The following is a 21,514-nucleotide window of genomic DNA, read 5'->3' as shown; positions in this document are numbered from 1 at the left end:
CTTTCTCACAGTGTAGACCTTAACATACTAAACCTTACGCCCATTGTGACCAACCTCACAATGTAGGCTTTTGTGCCTTAGAAACCGCATTGAGAAGTCAAAGCTCCTTGCAAGCCTAATCAAATTCCGATGTTGGTTCTAGTAACCTAACAACGGTCAGGGACCGGTTGGCACGACCAGTCAGTGTGATTGTTAGCAAAACGCTGGCCGCTTTGATACTGTAAATCTATTTGATGCCTGAACTAATCTAGTCTACAAAAGAGTTTATATGTGTTCTCCACATGAAACTATATACTTAATTCTCTCTTTGTTTGAATGACTAGTTTTAAAGCACTGTTATTTTTTTTTCTTTTTAAAAGATACTTTTGGAGCAAATTATACCATGTGACGTTAAACTGAAAATTTTATTGCATTCTTTTTAATGACGCTTTTCGATCAAGGTTCCACCCCAAATATTAGATACTTAATTACATCAGTGAATGAATAATATTTCACTAAAAAGCAGTTACTCAAGCAACTGGATATGATTTTAGAAACGGTCAGACATTTCAGATAGCATCCACTAGCTTTCGTCAGTGACTGGATACTATCTGAAACGTCTGACCGTTTCTAAAATCATATCCAGTTGCTTGAGTAACTGCTTTTTGGCGTATCGTATTACCTGGACGTCTAACCTTCATCGAAATAAAGAATATGATTGGTCACGTTTTTGTGCCTGTTGATTCGTCCCACTCTAAAAGCCTCTTCGTTAGTGTTTTGTTCTCAAGTACCCAGGGTGCTTTGTTCCGGTAGACTTGTCAAGCACATCCGGGTCAATTGGCCGGGTCACCTGCCAACTGAAGAGCCAATTCCGCGCTATTAACCAGAAATTACTGAAAAAACAAGCTCGGCGCACACCTCAAAACTCTGATTCTTTACAAAACAACACGATATTTTATCAACAAAATTTGAAATTTACGATTTTTACTGACATCTATGTTTGCTAAGAGAAATGATCATGGTAGCCTTTTCAGCAAATCGCACCATGCTATACAACACCAAGTAATGCTGAGGTCACATTTCCAAACCGGGGCCCGGCCGGGCAGTCTTATGAAACGAAGAGTATGATTTAAAAGACAAAGCACAAAAAAAGTTGAAAAAATTAATAATGGGAACTTTTTGCGCATAATATTTGTATAAATTTATGATTTTCGTTAATCGAAACAGTCCGGCCGGGCCCAGGTTTGACAATGTGACCTCAGCATAAGCAAGGCTGAAAAAAATAGAATAATGTTTTTTAGGGATATGCATATTTTGAGACTATCCCGTCAGACAGTTGATAACACTATTTACTCACTGCTGTGGATACAAACGTCCTGACTGCGGGTCGAGGCTGGTTCTTTATTGTTTTCTCTCCAAAATAGTAACATTTGAACCAGTTTCAGGGAAAACCAAATCAGCCAACGTGTCCGCGTTTCGTAACTTGAAATTAATCCTTTTTTTGCCAATTTGTCTACGTTTTTGAAGTGCTCTTGCTAGTGGCATTGCAGTAGGTGGTGTCAAACGAGAGTTGTTGTAGGTATCTGATTTCGGCTGGACACTTGTAAAGTGACATGTCCGTGTGCCATGGGCTGTTTTATCTGCATCGGAATGCTGCCGGGACGAACGACTAAGTCAGAGCGAACACCACGTCCGCGATGAGCCAAGAAAATAAGGTAGGTACCAGTTACCACAATCATTTTAAACTGAATCTTTAATTCTTTATATTCATTTGCGTGTGTTTATTTCTGACATACTTAGGGAAATGGAAAATAATGCTGTAGTCAAGCGATACGCTTATGTGAGCGTTACAATAAACAATGCAAGGCAGTACTTGCAAGATTAACCATATAAATATAAGAATAAGAACGTCCGATGCAGGTTTAACACAAATAAACAAGTTGACCTGCAATTCGGTGCCGTTAGGAACTAGTAACTTAATGCAATGTAAGAGCTAGTATTTCTGTTAGTATTTTGAATGTTGCATGACTTCTTTACGATTCTTGGCAAGGATGCTAGTTGTTGTTGATGATGATATCATGTTGATGTTGATGATGGAGTTGATGATGATGATGATGATGATGATGATGATGAAGAAGAAGAAGATGGTGATGGAGGTGTTGTTGATGATGATGTTGATGACGATAATGATTTCAATAATAATGGCGTCGATGGTAAATAAGATAGTGTTGATGAGATGGTCAAGATGATGATGATGATGATGAAGAAGATGATGACGACGAAGATGATGATGATGACAATAATGATGTTAATGATGATGGTGCTGATGGTACAGATGATGAGATTTTGTTGAAGAGGATGATAATGATGCCCAAGATGATCATGATGAGGACGATCATGATGATGATGATGTTGAAGATCATAGTGCTAGTGATGACGATGGTGGTGGTGGTTTTGACGATGATAGCTAGATGGAGAGATGTAACGATGTTGATCAATTGGTTGATAAATCTTCCTTCATTCAAATTCTGATATTACATAATTCAAAAGCCAGAAATATGTCTACATCTTTTGAAATTCACTGTAGCTTAAAATATGTCATTTAAAATGGAAATATGTAATTAATTAGATCGATGACCACTTATAACTTAACAGTGGTCAATAGACTTATTGATATCATTAACATATCATGTAAGATGACAATGACTCTGCGTAACTTGTATTGATACAATATATAAGTACCTCCTCTACGTTACATTACGAACGGGAAGAAGATATTTTTCAAGGTCTCTCCAAATATAGGAAAGGCCTTTGACTAAGCCACCAAAAGAGCCACGTTGGACGAAAAAAACAAACAGAAGTAAAAAGAGAGCTTCAGGTGTTTTATTTGGTTAAAAAAATATTTTATTTTCTTACAGATCTTTTCATCCATTGAGGCAGACCTGGACTCTACCCTTGTCAAGCATATTCTGCAGGAAAATTCAAAGAAAGATGGCGTCCTGCCTCAGCTACACAGCAAGATCGGAGTGGACTGGATCAAGGAGACATCATCAAATACTACATCTATCAAACTGAAGGGTGATTACAAGCAGATAACAGAGGCCCATGGATATCTCTCAAAAGTTGCTAACGGTAAGAGTGTAGAAAATGCTGCTTCAAAAAAGGGGTCATCGTCGGAGAATAAAAGCGAATCTAAAAGCACAAAAGAGAAGAAAGAAGGTGTAGAAATGAACAAAAGTTCAAAGAAGGAGAAGGATACGAAGAAGGATACTAAGGAAAATCCAGAAAAGGACAAAAATGCAACAAAAGGTTCTGATAAGAAAGAGACGAAGGCAAATAAAACTTCTAAAGACAAGAAAGAAAAGGACAAGACAAAAGAAAGTAAAGAAAAGGACAAGACAAAAGAAAGTAAAGAAAAGGATACAGCCACAGCCAAAACTTCTGACAAAAAAGCAGCAAAAGCAACAAAGACTGAACCAGACAACAATGAAAAAGCTTCTGACGCTACAGAAAAAGCAAAAGAAAATACAGAAAGTAACAAAAGTACGACCAAAAGTTCTGAAACAAAAGGTGCAAAAGCGACAGAGATTGTTCAAGACAGCAAAGAGGATAAAACTACAACCCAAATTACAGAACAAAAAGATGTGAAACCAACAGAGATTGTTCAAGAGAACAGAGAAACACGCCATGAATTAAAACTTCCCCAACTGACTGTGGAAGAAACAAAACGCTCAAAGAGTCCCCTTGTCAAAGAAGTGAACCTCGTCCTACAACCAATTCAGAAGCTCCCAAGACGAGACCCCATCAAAAAGGAGATGAACCTGGTATTGAAGTACGGCAAAGACTCGACAAAAAGTACCAGACCCACAGAAACCGAACTCATCGTAGAACCTGACATCATGACATATGTTACCAATGCTTGCAGAAGCAAGGTGGAGAGAATAGAAAAGCAGCACAGGGTCTTGTTGTTTTGGGAAGACGGCAGTAATACAGTCACCTTTCGTCCCAACATTCCCTTCCACGACGTGAACATTCAGAAGAGTGTGGAAGCATTCAAGGCCTTGTATGACGAAGCCTCAACAGAACTTACCTGTAGCAAGATAGATAGACTAAACCATGGTATGACAGTCACCAATGCTAAGAAAGAATGTGAGAAACTCCAAGAGATGTTTCCGAAAGTCTACATCAAAGAAATCAAAGGAAACATCTACCTCTATGGCAAGGTGCATGATGTAGAGGAGGTGAAAACATATCTACAGCGACAACATGGGTATAAGAAAACAAATTGGGTTATTGGAAGAAGGCAGTCAAACAACGACAACACTAGTGAAAGATTGGATAATTTCAGAGGCCTGGAAAGGGGGCATCAGATTCAAGGTAGCTTACCAAGGCACACCGTAAGACCTGAACTTGAGAAAAGGTACGCCATAAGACCTCAAATTGACGAAAGGCTAGGCGTAAGACCTGAAGTTGAGAAAAGGAACTACAAGTTTCCTTTAAGGCGGGAAGCCCCGATCAGTTTGAACGCAAGACTAGCATCAGACAGCAAACAGAGAACGACCAGATTCCCCAGAAAGAAGGAGACACATCACAACCTTAAAGGCGTTGTGTCTTGTAGACAGATTGGACTTGCGCACAGGATGTATTTTGAGATCCTGACGTCACTGGACACCAAGATTAGCATCTATCAGGGTGACGTCATCAAAGAGTGTGTTGACGTCATCGTGAATGAGACCAATGACAGACTGAAGCTGTCCGGGGAGCTGTCCTGGGCGCTTGCGCAGTACGGAGGGAATGATATCGAGGCTGACTGCAGACGATACATCGCGACTCACGGGAGACTGACGGCTACACAGGTGACGTCACACATCTGTATTTTATTACGGATATTAGTGTATGTAGACAGGGGGTGCCATAGACTTTCTATCAGTAGAAAAGACTGAAAGTTTATAGAATATTTGGTATGCAAATATTGTGCATACTTGGATACTAGTTATCTCTCCATTCAGGTTCATACACATTTGTTTTCAAAGCTACTATTCCCGAAGATTTTTTAAAAGAGACGCAAATATATAGTCTAGTTATTAAAATTGGGGGAAAAGCTCAATTATGGTACTCCTAACAGCTTTCTATGGTATTGCAGCAGAATTTTTTTCACTTTCAGAACAAGGTAACTAAAGGGTCAAAATTATTCAATGACAGAATACTCTTGAGCTTATTTGCTTTCAATGTTTCAATCTCCACATTTGCATTTCGTGTTTAATCGACTACTTTGTATACCTAACCAAAAAGACCTTTCGAACGAAATGAATGATTGAAAAGAAAAACCTACAGGTCATTGACCTCTTTATTTATCGATTTATGAGCAGTTATCCTGGACCGATAACGACCTATCTGAACTTGACACAGAAAAACTCAAGAGCACAAAACAATGAAACTATTCATTCTCAAAGTGCTCACTTTATACTTGAGTGAAAAATACTCGACTGTGAATTGAATCGCAAGCAGTAAAGAATATTCCATTTTCAAACATTGGAGGGGGCAGAAGCAATTATTGTTATTATGATATATTTTTAGCTGATGGGAAAAATTGTATTAAATATATCGTATGTAGCGTTGGGCCACTTTCTTGAAATTAAATGGCTTCGTTTTTTAGTTCCATGTAACGTTATTTCAAGAAATATAAAAATTTTCATTGCAAACTTTGGTCACCTGGCTGTGCAATTTAGAAAGAAACCAGATTATACACTTGAGTAGGATTAAACATCCTGATTACTGTGAGTGACGTCAATACAGTTCAATAGAGTACTTGGTGACGTCAGAAGGGCGAGTCCAAACACTTCAGACAACAAGGGGGGTTGAAACGGACCTTTTTCATTATTATATTCCATGATATATACCAGTATAGGGCGCCTGATCTTTAACTGGAGTATCAAGTAACCAAAAGTTTGGTTGTTATCTTAAAACGCGCTTCTTAAGGTATCTTCTTTCAAAGTTACCATAGTGAGAGACGTCAACAAATCAGGTCATTGACCAGGTTAGAGTTCAGCGTCTGGAACGAAAGAAGAAGAAGAGGAAACGTAGCAAAAACAATATGTTTTCCTTCGGTAAACATAATTAAACAAACAAACAAACAACTCTGCTCCCTCCCGCCAGGTTGTGCCGACTTCAGCCGGCCAGCTGCCCAGTAAACACATTCTGCACGCCGTGGTGCCTCACTGGGTCTCCGCCGAGCCCAGACAGAGCAAGATGCTCCTCTACAAGACCTACGAGAACATCTTCAAGTGTGCCGCCAAGATGCGAGTCACTTCAATAGCCTTGTCTCTACAGACTTCAGGTTGGTTTGTCTGTTATTTTTGTAAACTTTACTGCAAACTCTTGTCCTATGGCTAATTGCAAGAAAAAACAAACAAACTTGGGATAGCGTACAGAGTAAACAGTGTTTAGTCTATAACATTATATTATATAAGAAATATTCCTACATACATTACTGGAGTGTTTTGACGTCTTCTTTGGCCACAATGCCCAATGGATAGTCTCACTTTTGTTCCGTGTACAAATGCTTCCTTCTTATGCGGATCCAGATTTCCCCGGGCCCACGTATCAGCAGTTTTCATATAATTGAAAGAATAATTATAAACCAATACCGATCGCAGGGCACTAACCTCTATACTAAAAAGAAGACTGTAAAATTAATATAAATATTATCCCGAGGGCTATAGCTGCTGTGTTCTTGTGTCTCCTTTAAAAGTACTGTTTGATAGAAAACAGTTCGAGAACACGTCATAAAAATTCTAGGTTACATTGTTTGTTCTGAGGTTTTCTCAGGTCAAATAGACGTCATAGAACATCTACGTTCAATTTTGACGTTCTAGAATCAAGCAACAGTCTGGAACATTTTACATCATTATTACGCAAACAATTTATTTTCTGCTATCATTAAAGTTCATCTGTGTTGTTAGTTACCTGTTTGAAGTTAAAACTTTTGGTCCAATAAAAAAAATTCTCTCACATAGAGCTTTTGACCAGTCACTCTGGTCTTATTCAGTAGACTGGCCTTCTGGCTCCTGATTTGCAGAGACGTAGTCTCTGCAATTCAGGTAAATTCAGGTAAACTGACCCAGTGAAGCTTGTCACGTGGCTTCTTTGAAGTGTGACGTCAACACTGGGTCAAAGGTATCTGGTAGATGATGTCGGCCCCCGTCGCCGGTCAATGAAGGGTGATGGGCCCTGATGTACATGGCTTCCTTCACACTTCTCAAGAAATAGTCTTCTTCAGTGTTCTATATATTTTCTGTTTATCCTAAATTCTAGGTTCGACTGGGATCCCCAAAGACGTGTACGCGGAGACGTTGTTCCAGGCATTGGTGACGTTTCTGAAGACATACGGACCGCTCCTGAGGGACATCCGGATGGTCAACCCTTCCCACCGCACCGTCAGCACATTTATAGACGCCTTCAAAACCAAGATGCCGCTCGTAAACTTTGTGGCAGAGTCTCGCATGGTAGAGAAGTGGCACTGATATCATGAAACGTTGCTATGGCGGCGAAAAATACAGTTTTCTTTGACAAACAAACAGATCTAGATCGTTTTCTACCTTTCCCAGGACAAATGGAATATTCCTGATCGAACGCATCGAACCACCTGTTCTCTTTCGAACACCTCAAGTTCGAAATAGAACTGAGGAAGGTAGCGAAAGAACAGACTAGAACCGCTGGTAGGTAAGATCATTTTAGCTTAGCAACACAGAGTTTAATTTTCCATTTATGCACCAATCCGAAGAAGCTAAACACAACAACTACCAACTCCTAAGAGACATCCGTATGGTCAACCCCTCCCACCGCACCGTCAGCATATTTATAGACGCCTTCAAGACCAAGAGGCCGCTCGTCAACTTTGTGGCAGAGTCTCGCATGGTAGAAAAGTGGCATTGATATCATGAAGCGTTGCTATGGCGGCGAAAAATACACTTTTCTTTCACAAACAAACGTATCTAGGTCGTTTTCTACCTTCCAAAGCACAAATGGACCATTCCTGATCGAACGCATCGAACCACCTGTTCTCTTTAGAACACCTCAAGTTCGAAATAGAACTGAGGAAGGTAGCGAAAGGACAACCGAAACGCTGTCAACTTCGTGGCAGAGTCTCGCATGGTGGAAAAGTGACACTGAATATATCACTGCACGAAAGTTTGGATTTACCAATGATAGTAAATGTCAGTATAGTCGGGTAGATCATTTGGGCTGTGCAACAAGAAATCAACTTTAACATCAATGCGAAGAAACTACGCTCGAATACCAACTGTAGGGTCTAGTAGATTTGCAAAAATCAACGTTTCACGTTTGCGTTAACTACATTTCAAGCATATTTGCTGCTGTATTTGGCAATATTTAGCTTAAATCATATTAATTGAATATGTCTTACGGTATAAATTTACGTGGAGCTTCCCATACTACTTTTATGGGAATTGGTTATAAGTGTAAAAGTGGTTTAAACCCTGCACACCATTTGTTTTTAGACAATGACATACTGTTTTCCAGACACTTAGATACAACTTTATTCACAAGTACTTGGTCCACTTTTTCCATCTTTCACCGGTAACATTATATCAGAACATGAGGCACATTTTCATATTCGTCATCTTTCATACAAACATAGATATGTACTATAATATATCTCAGTCTATAGTTTGTACATTTTAACTTCCAAGTGTTTAACTGCCAACCTACAATATACATCATACTTTTAAGAACAGATATAAATATCTAACATTAAAATGGTTTCATTTTCGTTGCCAACAATATTTAAGGAAGGATTGTGGGGGTCTGCGTCTGTAAAAAAATGGGCAATTGAAATTTTAGGCTAGAATTTCAGTTTTACAATCTATGTTAGAAATATATTAGTAAATAATTTAAAGGCTTTATTTCGCTCCTCCATAATTCTTCCTTATAATCCATCTCTTAAAATCTACAATAACACTATTTTTGTCTTCATGCCTACCATGTTCTCTGTACATTTTACCTCACAATTTTCACAGCAATAATGTCCACTCTCGCAAGGTGGCGCTCGTGACTGGACGACGTTACACGAGCGACCCCTTGCGAAAAGAACATGCATCGACTTCAACAATATTACAATAGGGAAGGATACATTTCTTGAAATAAAAGAAATAACGAAATGAACATCTTGGTCCTTTGTTTTACGTAATGATCAGTACATACAAAACACACATCAATAACTGTACTAGTCTGACAATATCAACTCCACAAAATGATACTGTAAGAATAAATTCTTATCACAAATTTAAATTTCTTCAAGATGTATGTCTACACCAATATCATAAATGTAGGTCATCTTGAACCCTACACCTGATGCCAAAAATACATTTGGCACTTTTACAGTAGTTCAATACTCAGTACTTCAGTAGCATTCAACTCAGCTAAGAACATTACTAACATTTTATTCAAAATATTTCATTTTTGTCATCTTTTATGACTAATGTTTCCATAATAAGGTAGCATGCAGAGTATGGTACATTCTGAAATATATTTCAAAGAGCTCAGATGCATCAATATGCTAAGAATATTGGCTTTTGTTAAAAACATTGTCTTTCTAATTCTTTTATTGTTCTACTGACTCCATAACCATTGAGATGTTCAGCTGTCTAATCTGACTAATATTGTACTTTTCACTGCCTACTATTCAGTACTGCACTAACGGATACTCTGTTACTGTGTACTGATCTTTCTGCAAACCCAAGGATATGTGCACTCCTCTTGAGAAGAGTTTGTCAGATATGTGTATATCCAGACCTTTCTTTTGTAAACACAACAGCTACATATACCTTCCAAATATCAAAACCTGCAGAAAAGTATCTGTAAAGGTTTCATAGGTCTTAGAGGTGTTTTGTTTTTAAATATGGGGCAATTATACCATCAAATACCTTCAAACGTGTTTAGGGAAATCATGATCAAGGTATAAACTTGCATTTTAAATAAGATTCCTTTTTTGTACCTTTTAATATCATGCAACTTTTACTAGCTGTTTGCTTGTTTGTTATCCCCAAATTACGAGTTAGAATTAAATGTTGTATAAGATTTTGTAATGTTATCCATGTGGCAAGAGCCTCAAAGGGTGGCATAGTGGCAATGGATTTACTGTAAAGTATGTTATATTTACGGTAGCAAAATTTCGTGGTCTGAGGAAAATGGACATGCTCCCGGAATCATCATGTTGGTGGCAGGTGCAGAAGAAAAAGTTAGTGAATGCAACAATTTGTTTGTTCGTGGTATTATAATAAATTTTTGGTACAGAATTGGCTGCAAAAACCGGGAATATGAAAGTACCGCGAATATCAAATGACTTACAGTAGCATCCAAACAGAAACTGTATGCTGAAAACCTGTTTTCAGTTCAGCCAGACAAGATGGTGGTGTTAGTGGTCGTGTTAGTGGCGCTGGAGCTGCAGTTCTCAGTCACCACACCAGGGGGAGCCGGCGGCAGGTTACCAGCAGCCTGTGGGCCTATCACTGCCTGGGTGTAGGGAGGGGGAGGGCCGTTGGGTGGGGGCATGGGGTAGGGATAGGGGTAAGGGTAGGGTCCGGTGTGAGTGATGGTGTACTTGACTGGGTAGACTGGGACATTCGGAACGTTTGCCGTTGTCGCTGACTGTGAAATGGCGACTGCTCTGGGGCCACAGTAGCTGTCGGTGCCTGCAAGGGAAGCAATTTAGATATTTATTATGCCATGTCAGAAATCTTGTGCCCTTGGGAAAGGCACTTTGCACAAGTGTTCTCACTTCACTCAGGAGGTGAAAATGAGTATCTAGCTTTGGTTAGGGACATCCCTTTGATAGGATGTTAAATGGAGTTCCCTCATTTGCTACGGTGAGCATTAGTTCTGAGTGCCAAGAAGTGGCCCTTGCATGTGAAAAGTGGGGTTGTGTGGCGTAATGGCAGAGTGCTTCACTCGGAACCAAGAGGTCCCGGGTTTGAGTCCTGACATGCCATCAATCTTGTGCCCTTGGGAAAGGCACTTTACACGACTTTCCTCACTGAACAAGTGAAAATAGGTATTGTCTGTCTTTTCTGTTTCTATGTGTGTGGGACACAACACCAGCAATAGCTGCCTTTGTCCCACATGTATTGTATTGTCACAATTAAAAAACTAGAAAAGTAACAGTTGCAAAGCAAATGCATAATGTTTACCTTCGGATATGGTCTGCTCTGTTAATTCTAACTCAAACACATTCACATACATGTATATAATGACAGGAGTCTAAATGCCTACTATGAAATTGCAACATTATGTAACCCAACACCAGTTACTATGGTGACAGACGGCAACAAAAGAGGCCATTGGCCAGGTCAGAGGTTAGTGTTTGGAACAGAAGAAGAAGAAATGGAGCAAAAACAATATGTTTTCTTTCGGTAAACATAAAAAATTGTTAAAAAATGCAGACTTACTGCTGGGCAGCTCCTCCATGGTGTGAGTGGTGCGTGCGACGAAGCCGTTCTGTCCCTGCCTCTCGATGGTGGTGACGATCCGCTGCTGGTAGTACCGGCGCCGGTACCAGAATCCTCCGCTAGAGCACAGGATGATCCCCATCAACACTATCAGCCTGGGGAGAGAAAAGGGTGGAATTAGACTGTAGGACACATACCATAAAGTTGTAAGTTTTAAGAGTGGCAGCAAATGCTACCAAATTATCAGTAATGTACCAAGGTCTGCCACCTCTAACCTGAAGAAAAGACAACAGTGCGAAATGAAACTGGCTGGTCACTGTATATGACACCCCAAAAATCCTGCATTCCATCTGGTTCTTTGGGAGCCTACTGCTAAGGGAAAAAAGGTAGGGGGAGACCCAGAGTCACGATGGTGGTGACTATCCGCTGCCGGTAGTACCGTGTGTTTTTGTGAGAGTGAGTGTGTGTTGTGTTCAGTACCAAGGACAGGCATGCTTACCTGTGTGTGGAAGATGTTTAGCACCAAGAACAGTCATTGTGGTGTTCATATGTACATTTTTCAATGCAATATACTTCTAAGACAATGTAATGCCATTACAGACCATGTAAATGTTGAATTTGCTATCCTTAAGAATTGAAGAGTGAAGTTTCTGTACTCACCAGAAGTACCATAGTGAGTAGAACGCCCCTGCAGTGTTGATACAGCACTTAGTACCACAGCAGTACTCCCCTTGGTGGCAACTGGAACAGAGACAGAATAAAGAGACTCAGCCAAGTGTTTTATTTAGCCAACATTTGAGTGACTGTCTGTCACCTTCCTTAGGGCAATTCTGACTGGTTCACATTGCACAGCACAGGTGTTGCTACAATAGATGCAATGATATATATAATGATACATAATATTTTGATAAATTTTGAAGCAAAGGATTATTCTCCAAGCAGATGTCTAGTTTCAATCATTCTTGTTTGTCTATTGACGATATAACTTCCCCCTAACTTTACAATGTATGAAGTACATGAACATGTACAATGGGTAAAATAGTATTTCAAAATTAATTCATACCAATGTAAAAGAACAGACTATCATTATACTGTACCAATAACAGTTAAATCTAATAGAAGACTAAGGCTTACTTGAAGTATTGCCCCTGACCATTGTTGTAGTCAGCATAGCAGTATCGGCCATGGACCTGTGGGAGGGACAATACATCAGTTAAGTCTAAGTGATCATACTTACTTAACCCTTCTCTGAGCATAGCTTTTAAGGCAGAACATGTAACCATATGTTGTTATATTTTGTCTGATCCTGACCTCTTTTCTTCATGACCTCAATGAAAAGTGTCTAGAACTTAGAAGCAGGCAAATTTAAATTTTCAGCATTTCATCAATAAACAATGGCTTATCAAACAAAAAAAAACAAATAACATTTCACAAAAGTATGATGTAACATTCATAAAAAAGACCTGTATTGCTTTAGACCATGTACAATGTAACCCATTTTGTTTTATTTCTATAGTGCTAAAATTGTCCAAAATGTTCCAAAATCCTGTATTGTCATAAACCATGTAAAATGTAAAACATTTTTGTTTTATTTCTACAGTGTTGTTAAAATTGTCTATAGTAAATGTTCCAATGACCCCTGCATTTGTAAAGTCATACAACATACATGTAACATGGTATCGATTCAATGGGTGCAGCTGTATGTACTAATTTTCTGTAACAGGAGATTTGGTCTCATTTTCTTTTATTTCTATATTGTTAAAATTGTCTATAGTAAATGTTTTAATGCCCCCCCCCAGCATTTGTACACTTCATACAGAATACAAGCATACATGTTACCACTTCAATGTGAGCAGCTGTATATTAATTTTCTGTAACAGGAGATTGAGTCTCCAGGGAGGACCTAACCACGCAAATGATGATGGCCATTATGTAAAGGTTATAAGGGATTGATGTGGCTTTAAACACCTGTGGTCATGGAAGGATACATACAAGTCTGCCATAGATACAAATCTATGATCTTCTATGATGTCAGTTTGCCAACAATCTCTGTACTTTTGTCACTTTTGGCACATTTAGTATCTTACTGTCATCTTATCTAGTGGTAGAAATACATTTTTCAATGTTGTGCAATATTGCAGCTGAGTCAAAATTCTGTTCTGCAATTTGGAAACACTTTCTGTAAATACCCAACCCTCCATACTACAACCTTCTTGATTTAATCATGCAAAATTGCAGATTGTAGGGTTTTTCTGCAATATTGTAAATCTCTCTGCAAATACAGAATGCAGATGGGTATTTGGAACACTGAAATACTGTATGTTTATTTGTGAATAATTTTAATCTTTATTTGCATTGATTCTCTCTTTCTCTTCTCAGCATTAATATTTTCTTACTTAATAAACAATAAGGTGTTATTGTTCCTAACATGGTACATGCTTGGTGAAGAAGACTGCAAAAGCTTTAAGTACACATTGGATATCAGAAAAACCTAAGGAGAGGCCATGACATGTGGATTAAAGATAGCTACTGTGACAGCAGAATTGAGAATTAATTCCTGAGTCCCAGCTGGAATTAGCTTGTAAGCACAAGAGGAAGGTACATGTAATACGTATGTCCTATTCATGTATTTCCTGATTGAATGACACTAACACTCACATAATACCTAGAAGATTTTGACTAGCCGCAGGGTTAATAGGCAGCACATAAAGCACGTTTCTTAAAATAGCAACTGCTACAATACCGTTCTCACGATAATCCCTTATATGGTAAAGCAAAACATATTACAAAACAACCGCTACACCACCAGCCGTGGTGACTATACTAAAGAGAATCGCTTTTAAGATATTCTGTAGATACGTAGCCATTGTCTATGAGCCTGGGTACCGCCAGTACTTGCCCCGCTGCGCTTGAAATGATCTTTTAGCGGAGCGACGTAACATACGGATGGTATCTAGGCTAGTAGTCACTGGCTCTACAACGTGACAACAAATGCAGCTTTCGTAGCCACTCCTGCTACTGACGTTTGTCCGTCAAAGCAAAGCACTAACAAAATTCGCTAAAAGACGCGAAATTGCATCCAATTCTTTCGTTTAGGGTATTGGAATAACGATTTGTGGAAAGTGGTGTACATGAAGAACGGAATCCTTGTACCTGGGGCATACAGAAAATAGACAATGGTTTTTATTCACGGACCCCGTATGATAACGCTGCATGAACATCAGTAGAACCGTACGGTTACGTATTCCGGAGAAGAACCCAAGCAATATGTCTGGCGTAAACAACACCGTACCTCCGGGCACAAAACGCCCTTAACGCGCCTCTTTCGCCCTCTTAAGGCGGCCTAATACGCCTCTTTCTCCCTCTTAAGGTAACCCCAGTGAAAAACAAGGACGGAAACGATCAAGTTGAGCAGAATTTCTAGATGTTTACCTCAGAAAATCCTCCAGCGATGATCGCAAGTGCGAAGAATCCAGCAGCCGTCGCCATCTTCTGCTCCAAAACACAGAGTGAGAACGGACCAATCAGAACGCAGATTCAGGGGATGAGGGGCCAACATCGTCACGTTACTATGGCAACGACTATTATCTTCTGCTCCGTGGCGCCTAAGACTGGCGCCTACGCACACGCGTGGGCATGTAATGGTGTTTTCTGTGGCGCCAATGGACATTGATTATTGAGTATGAGATTTCTTCTGGCCTTAATTTTTTGTTGCATGTTTCTACGTATCAATCTAATGTTGATCTGTTATCTTTTCGCGGTTTTTCATTGGAAGCGTCCCCGCAAAATAATAATTCGTCAAGTCTTTCGATAGCATAACACCTTCCAATCGCATTACCGTGCGTTCCTATCATCCTGAATATGATATATTCCTAGTTCTTAGCACTGGACGTCTCCTTTTGAACTACAAAAAGATTTAAAATGTATCAAAATATATTAATCAAATAAGGAAACAAATACAGTTAGGCAACACGTTGCAAATGCTACATACTGTAAATCAGTCTATATTCGCGGTAGCATCAGTACGCGGTCTGAGAAAAATGGACATGTTCGTGGAACTATATGTTCACGGTGGTTGTAGGTGCACAAGAAAGAAAGCCGTGGTAGTACTTTCTTCACGGTTTACGGTACAAAATAACTGCGAAAACCGCAAATTTAAAAGTGCCGCGAAGAAAAATCGTGCCGTACAGTACGCCCACAAAAACAACCCGTCTTTCAGCACCAGGGGCAAAGGGTATTGGCTCGGAACGTGAAGACTTACAGATGGAGTATTTCTGGCCTCCAACAGGCCTTCCTACGGGAATACAGATTGTAGAGCTTGGCAAAATGGAGAGTGAAATTAGCCAAGGGAGTCAGGCTGTGGAAGGTTGTGTCTTTCCCCCCGAACTGCGCGGCCAGTCAAACCCCAAGGCGGCCAAACTCCCCTGGCAAGTATTCTCCTATATATAGCCAGCGTAGTTAGTCTGGTAGAGCTATTTGACTGAAGGCAAGAAACGGCAAGCAGTGAGCGCAGACTAAACAACGGGGACACATCCTAGCCACAATATCTGCACACAGACAGAAACGTTTAGCAAGTAAATCTAATGTATCCATATAAGTGTGTTGTGATTGTTTTGATTTTTCTGCCTTGCATACAATGTATAGCCAGGAACACTAGCATGAGATCACAGCTAAACTGAACTTTTAATATAACAGTTTTGTATGTAAGAACTGAAACAAAAAAATTGAATATTGAACCTTTAATTGCGAAACAAAACTGCAACATAAGAATTGTGTGAACCTCAAGACAGGCAATCATAGATTTTGGTGAAAGTTTCTTCTTAATAAGTGTATATACATATACAATCTTTGTGTGAACATTCACATTTACATCATAAGATAGTCATTATTGTGATATTACAACAGTAATTCATTGTAATGACAAACAGTAAAAATTCCATCTTCTGAATTAATCCTACATACATATTGGGAAGACACAAAAGAATTGTTGCAGAAAACTAACTAATCATTAGTTATGAAAATAAATCCAGATTTGAATCTTTTTAAAACTATAAACAACAAAGTTTAACAAATACATTGAAGCAAAACAAGTATTTGTTTGGACGGCAACTTTAGTGTTAAGTGTGAAGAACTACACACATGTACATTCTCACTGTATATTTTGCAACATTATTTGCCTACATAAGTCTTGCATAGATGTTTCCCTAAGTTACGAAAAATAAAACCATAAAAACTCTGCATGTAATTCAACAACCCTAGCATCTACATGTACCTATTTTTATGTGACACAGTAGTAAAATAGCAGTATTTAGTGCTATGTATTGTTTATTTAAGTATCATGTGCAGGATTTGTTTACCTACTTGTTGAATATCTCTATTTTTAACCATGATTACAACGCACACCTCTGTTGTGACCAATGCAATTGCTATCATGCATTCAATGGTATGGTAAAAGTCACAAATCAAGAATTCAATTTTCCATGTTGAATCCCTATCAAAAAAGAAGGCAACCATTTGTAACCCTGGTCTGGATTGTCAAATGTACATTATAATCTCAAGAATTCTTCACTTTTCCACTTCATCCTGCCCTTTAAGTTTCTGCTCTTACAGTATTTGCACAGCTGTGCAGTCTCTGACGCCATGTTTGATATTTCAAGGTTTTTTCCCGCGTGCCTTCCCGGACGCGGGTGTTTTACGCACCCCGACGCGAGGCTGCGAAGTTGCAGACCTGATAGCTGGCTGGCGCGCTCTCTGTTTCTCTGCCTTCAGCTGAAAAAAAAACGCAAGGAAAACAATTAAAACAGTTAATACACTCTTCCAAAATTTCAAATAAAAATGCCTCTGCATTTCTTAAACATTCTAGGGGATCCCCAACCCATACCACTTTTTCCTAGCCCAAAAAGCTTTTTCGTAGTCCGAAAAGTGAGACTTTAGACTACCAAGAAGAATGCAATTTCCTCGGCTTCCTGAATTCCCCCATGTCGACCACTGGGTTCTGAACAGATTCTGAGAGCTTCGCATTCACCTTATTTCCTGTGTCTGAGCTTTTGACCTCCTGTCACTCTGTCTGTCAATCCCCCTTTACCACAGAAATGGAGATGGGTGCCACCCCTATACTCTGCACAGAGTGGAATGGGACCTTCTAGTACAGTTAGTAGAAATTGACTTCAATTTGAAAACTTTGCAGTTGGTGTGGCATTGTATGGCATACTGGTTAAGGGCATTCGGCCTTCAATTTCACCTACGTGCCCCGACATTGTGCCCTTGGCACTCAACACAACTTTCCCCCAGCATACTATGCAGTAATTTCCAGTTTCTCGGTAGATGGGCATTATTGCAAGAACAAGAAGAGAGTTCCTACCCTCTCCTGGTATCGCCTCTCGAAGTACGCCATGTCATCCTCTCCCTCCATCTTCATCTCTGACATCTGATTGGTCAGCGCCGGCACGCCCCCCGCCCCCTGCAGCTGCCGCTGACCTTCGACCTGTCGGATGGTGTTGGCGTGCGCCCGGAGGAACGGGTGGTCGTCCACGCCGATCGGGTCAAACAGGTAACCGTCGGGGTAGGGGTCACCTGGGGGGGTATTAGTTACACCAATTTGCATACACTTTGTACTGAGGTTTAGATATAGGTCCAGACCTATAGCAGAACCTATAGCAGAACAATTTGACAAATCAGGACCTAATGCCTGCGGATGATTGATTGATTGTATGTAACTTGAGTGTAGTCTTCTTTGATGACAGAAACAGTAAACAGAATGTTTATTTGGGCTTCTGGTACCACATGCAAAGAATTTTTGCATGAGGTACATCCTCTCTTGTACATGTGAGAGGATGTCAAATCAAAGATCCAGGTACTGATTTCAATTCCCATGTACGTGTTTTATCTTTTTACGTGTAAAATTTCTTAGTTATTAGTTACAAAATAAGTAATAAACTTGGGTTTGATTCCATTTAGGTAAAGTACAGATAAAATTTGACATGATTCTGTATTTTTGGCCTGTACTGAAAAGGTTCATGTTGTAATTTTTAAATGACTTCAGATGTTAACTCACCAATGCCACTGGGGTCCAGTCTCATGTATCCATCAGCCAGAGAGCTGAAGCCAGTCAGTCCTCCCATAGCTGCATACGGGACGTCACAGCCCACTGGGTGGCCTCTGGGGAGAGGAGATCAAACACAGGGCACACTGTCAAACTTGTCTATAAATGTAAAAAAAAGATAAAGGTCCTACAGTTTTAGGGGCAGTGGGTTGCTAATCCACAATGTACTATGGGAAGGCTGAGCCCATCCCTCTTCTTCCACTGCCTCCCCCATTTTACACCTGGTTGGAGTAAAGACAGTTGTGGGAAGTGTCTTTCCAGAGGATGATTTCTAGCTAGAAAAAATTTCCAGGAGCCGGGTTTGAACCCGGTTTGACCTGCTAGCCTAATTTGTAATCACTTACTAAGACCATAAATGCTACAAGTAAGAGTGAAGTAGAATTTACCGGTAATTCATCCAGCAGTAGAGTTTGAATTTTCTATGAGTGAAGTAGACTAACAGTAAAAAAAAATGTAGGCCCTGCAGCTGTACCTTGCCTCCCTCTCATCCTTGGTCTCCACCAGTGTCTCGTGTCGGTAAGTCGCCTGTCCACAGCCGCAGGTGAACGAACTCTTGAACCCGGGACAGTTACAGGTCGCACCACCTGGGGCAACTACAGGTGTGGATATGGTTAGGACGGGGGGCGCCACAGACTTTCTATGATCCACTGCTTACCGAGTCACATGTGTCATCTGCATGACCTGATGTCACAGAAACAGTGGATTCTCATTCCTTGACAAAGACTGGAGTTGTACAGTCGAAAAAGTATTTTACTGTTTTTCATTACTTATTTTCTGGGATGTAAGGGAGGACTTCCACCACTTGAACCTACATAACGTTGGGATAGAGGCAAGTGGCAGGCTGTCATCAAGCCTCAGTATTGCAGTGCAAGCATGTCTAACCCTCAGAAGTCAGGAACAACAGACACTAAATTGGATAGTGAGTGTGAGTGTGAGTGAGTGATAGTAAATCAAGCAGTTCCCTACAACCTCACCTTTCCTGCACCTGTACGGGAACAGCTCCGAGTGGTTGTCGGCGTAGTGCTTACAGCCACACCTGATAGGCTGGCTGCCGTTGAGAGGGACGTAGTGGTACGCCGCACACTTACACCCGTTCACCCGGCACGGCAGGCTGATGGGGCGATCCTCAGGGAGCTTCTGGAAATCTGTCTTATGCTGCTTGTACCTGTGAGAGAGAAAAATTGATTACTTAAGAACAGCTGTAGCAGGCCAGGACATATCCCAAGCGAGAAAATTTCAATGTATACTATGTAAATTGTAATGCATGACTGTGCCTTTCCCAAGGATGCAACTTTGGGACCTGCTATCTATACTTTAAATAGAGATTTGAACCCAAAACCTTTGATTTCATAATTTAGATTATGAGTCAACACCTACAGTGTATGCTCCCTTACTGCATCTGCGCAAAACCCGTAATGTATTGTGCATAGCACTTCGACAGAACGTCTCATACAAGGTTGTATTTGCATATATATACTTGGTTAGCACTCCGTCTGCAGTTTCCAAATGTTCTGTCAGAAAAGCTGTCATCTGCAACAGGCCAAATGCTGATGCAACCTTGACAGCTACATCTAACAAAAACTGTGAAAAATCAGGGTTTCGCGCAGGTGCAGTATGTTCTGCTGACGTGCTGTGCACCCTCACCTGTGCCCACAGAAACACGGAGTCTCTGGTCCGACCTGTTTACAGTCCATGCCAGTCGGAGAGGACCAGCTCACGTACAGTCTGTTCTTCAGCCGCATGGGGAGGACCTTCTTCTTATACTCCTCATACTGCTCTGGAGTAAACAACTGGCCACCGTCATCCTCTCCTACAATTCTAGAAAAAAAAAATTTGAAACCTCAGATCTCATGGTGAGAACTTCAAGCTTGGGAGTTGTCAAGCCAACAATTCTGGTAGAAAACATTTAAGAAATGGAAGATTTTAAAGTCGTCTTCTCCAACAATTCTGTAAACAAGAAATGAGTTACTATTAATACTAAACTCTGCTCTGGAGTAAAGAGCTGGCCACTGTCGTCCTCTCCTACAATTCTGTTAGAAAACAAGGAAAGGACATTAGAGAGCGCGGCCTTGCAAGTATAAACCTGACGTACAGTCTGTTCTTCAGCCGCATGGGGAGAACTTTCTTCTTATACTCCTCATACTGCTCTGGAGTAAACAACTGGCCACCATCATCCTCTCCTACAATTCTGGTAGGAAACAATTGATCATACATCTGCTGTAAGTTTGTGTAACTTATGTAGTTAAAGTTTTCATCTGTTCTTATTGTGAACTTGCCATTGACATATGCATTTTCCCATTGGCTCTGAATCTGATAAAAGTTTAACATTAACTGTCTGTGGTTTAATACTTCATTTCACCCTCAGTCTAAATAAAATCCTTAAATAACTATAGTAACGTTACTAGTAGATAGACACACAAGCAATTTAATACAATACAGACAAACACAGCAACAAATATTATAAGTCTGCTAAAAGGATATTAGGTAATAGTGATAAAAATTTAAGGCATACTTTATGTAGTTAACGTTACGAATTCATCTCCAAGCAGATCCTAGGGTGGCTACTTAGACAGTATCAAATTGGCCAGGCAGTATCCATTGACCAGAGAGGGCCACCCAAGGCGTGTTGGACACTCTGGTCAATGGATTGCCTGGCCAATTTGATACTGTCTTATGCCACCCTAGGATCTGCTTGGAGCGTATGTATGAATGTACACATTACCTTCTGTACTCCAAGTACTTGTCCACTGAAGCAGCAGCACTGCCATCAAACTTCAGATGATACTGCTGGGCCATGGTTCAGTCTTCACAGGCTCACATTTAGCTAACTGAACATAATTCTGGTTCTCAGAACCTATAAGAACACAAAGACACCCGAGAACTGTAACCTTACACCTTTTCGAATCTTCTCACCTGACGAAAGTTTGAACACCTGAGAAATATGTCACTCCCAGAATGCACCTCCTAG

The 21,514-nt window shown here is 40.2% G+C and overlaps 3 protein-coding genes across 3 annotated transcripts; 1 reads left to right on the top strand and 2 right to left on the bottom strand.

Annotated features, from left to right (window-relative positions):
* The first annotated feature begins 1,477 nt into the window (after positions 1 to 1,477).
* Positions 1,478 to 7,502, top strand: LOC109478047. Its single transcript, XM_019779504.1, has 4 exons — positions 1,478 to 1,694; positions 2,898 to 4,835; positions 6,136 to 6,316; positions 7,294 to 7,502. The coding sequence occupies exons 1-4, from the start codon at positions 1,677 to 1,679 to the stop codon at positions 7,500 to 7,502; spliced, it is 2,346 nt and encodes a 781-aa protein (XP_019635063.1). The 5' UTR covers positions 1,478 to 1,676.
* A 2,650-nt stretch (positions 7,503 to 10,152) lies between these two features.
* LOC109478052 (vesicular, overexpressed in cancer, prosurvival protein 1-like) lies at positions 10,153 to 14,944 on the bottom strand. Its single transcript, XM_019779509.1, has 5 exons — positions 14,877 to 14,944; positions 12,579 to 12,634; positions 12,105 to 12,185; positions 11,445 to 11,599; positions 10,153 to 10,691 (listed from the first exon to the last, which is right to left on the bottom strand). The coding sequence occupies exons 1-5, from the start codon at positions 14,931 to 14,933 to the stop codon at positions 10,393 to 10,395; spliced, it is 648 nt and encodes a 215-aa protein (XP_019635068.1). The 5' UTR covers positions 14,934 to 14,944; the 3' UTR covers positions 10,153 to 10,392.
* A 1,602-nt stretch (positions 14,945 to 16,546) lies between these two features.
* Positions 16,547 to 21,504, bottom strand: LOC109478031 (protein FAM221A-like). Its single transcript, XM_019779484.1, has 7 exons — positions 21,269 to 21,504; positions 20,191 to 20,364; positions 19,521 to 19,711; positions 19,019 to 19,139; positions 18,499 to 18,602; positions 17,806 to 18,017; positions 16,547 to 17,213 (listed from the first exon to the last, which is right to left on the bottom strand). Exons 1-7 carry the CDS (start codon positions 21,340 to 21,342, stop codon positions 17,097 to 17,099), a joined length of 993 nt encoding a protein of 330 aa, XP_019635043.1. The 5' UTR covers positions 21,343 to 21,504; the 3' UTR covers positions 16,547 to 17,096.
* Positions 21,505 to 21,514: the final 10 nt, after the last annotated feature.

Source organism: Branchiostoma belcheri, unplaced genomic scaffold, assembly GCF_001625305.1.
Source record: "Branchiostoma belcheri isolate BF01 breed outbred unplaced genomic scaffold, Haploidv18h27 scaffold42, whole genome shotgun sequence".
Classification (NCBI taxonomy): Eukaryota; Metazoa; Chordata; class Leptocardii; order Amphioxiformes; family Branchiostomatidae; genus Branchiostoma; species Branchiostoma belcheri.
This window is presented reverse-complemented; position numbering and strand designations above follow the sequence as displayed.

What these genes read in the sequence shown, in the direction of transcription:
- LOC109478047 (XM_019779504.1), top strand. An exon ending in GGAGACTGACGGCTACACAG is followed by an intron (nt 4,836 to 6,135) that starts GTGACGTCACAC and finishes CCCTCCCGCCAG; the next exon opens with GTTGTGCCGACTTCAGCCGG. An exon ending in CTTGTCTCTACAGACTTCAG is followed by an intron (nt 6,317 to 7,293) that starts GTTGGTTTGTCT and finishes CCTAAATTCTAG; the next exon opens with GTTCGACTGGGATCCCCAAA.
- LOC109478052 (XM_019779509.1), bottom strand. Translation starts at nt 14,933, where the DNA reads ATGGCGACGGCTGCTGGATTCTTCGCACTTGCGATCATCGCTGGAGGA. An exon ending in TCGCTGGAGGATTTTCTGAG is followed by an intron (nt 12,635 to 14,876) that starts GTAAACATCTAG and finishes TCCCTCCCACAG; the next exon opens with GTCCATGGCCGATACTGCTA. An exon ending in TACTCACTATGGTACTTCTG is followed by an intron (nt 11,600 to 12,104) that starts GTGAGTACAGAA and finishes TTCTCTCCCCAG; the next exon opens with GCTGATAGTGTTGATGGGGA.
- LOC109478031 (XM_019779484.1), bottom strand. Translation starts at nt 21,342, where the DNA reads ATGGCCCAGCAGTATCATCTGAAGTTTGATGGCAGTGCTGCTGCTTCA. An exon ending in AAGGATGAGAGGGAGGCAAG is followed by an intron (nt 18,603 to 19,018) that starts GTACAGCTGCAG and finishes TCCTCTCCCCAG; the next exon opens with AGGCCACCCAGTGGGCTGTG. An exon ending in AGAGGCGATACCAGGAGAGG is followed by an intron (nt 17,214 to 17,805) that starts GTAGGAACTCTC and finishes TTTTTTTTTCAG; the next exon opens with CTGAAGGCAGAGAAACAGAG.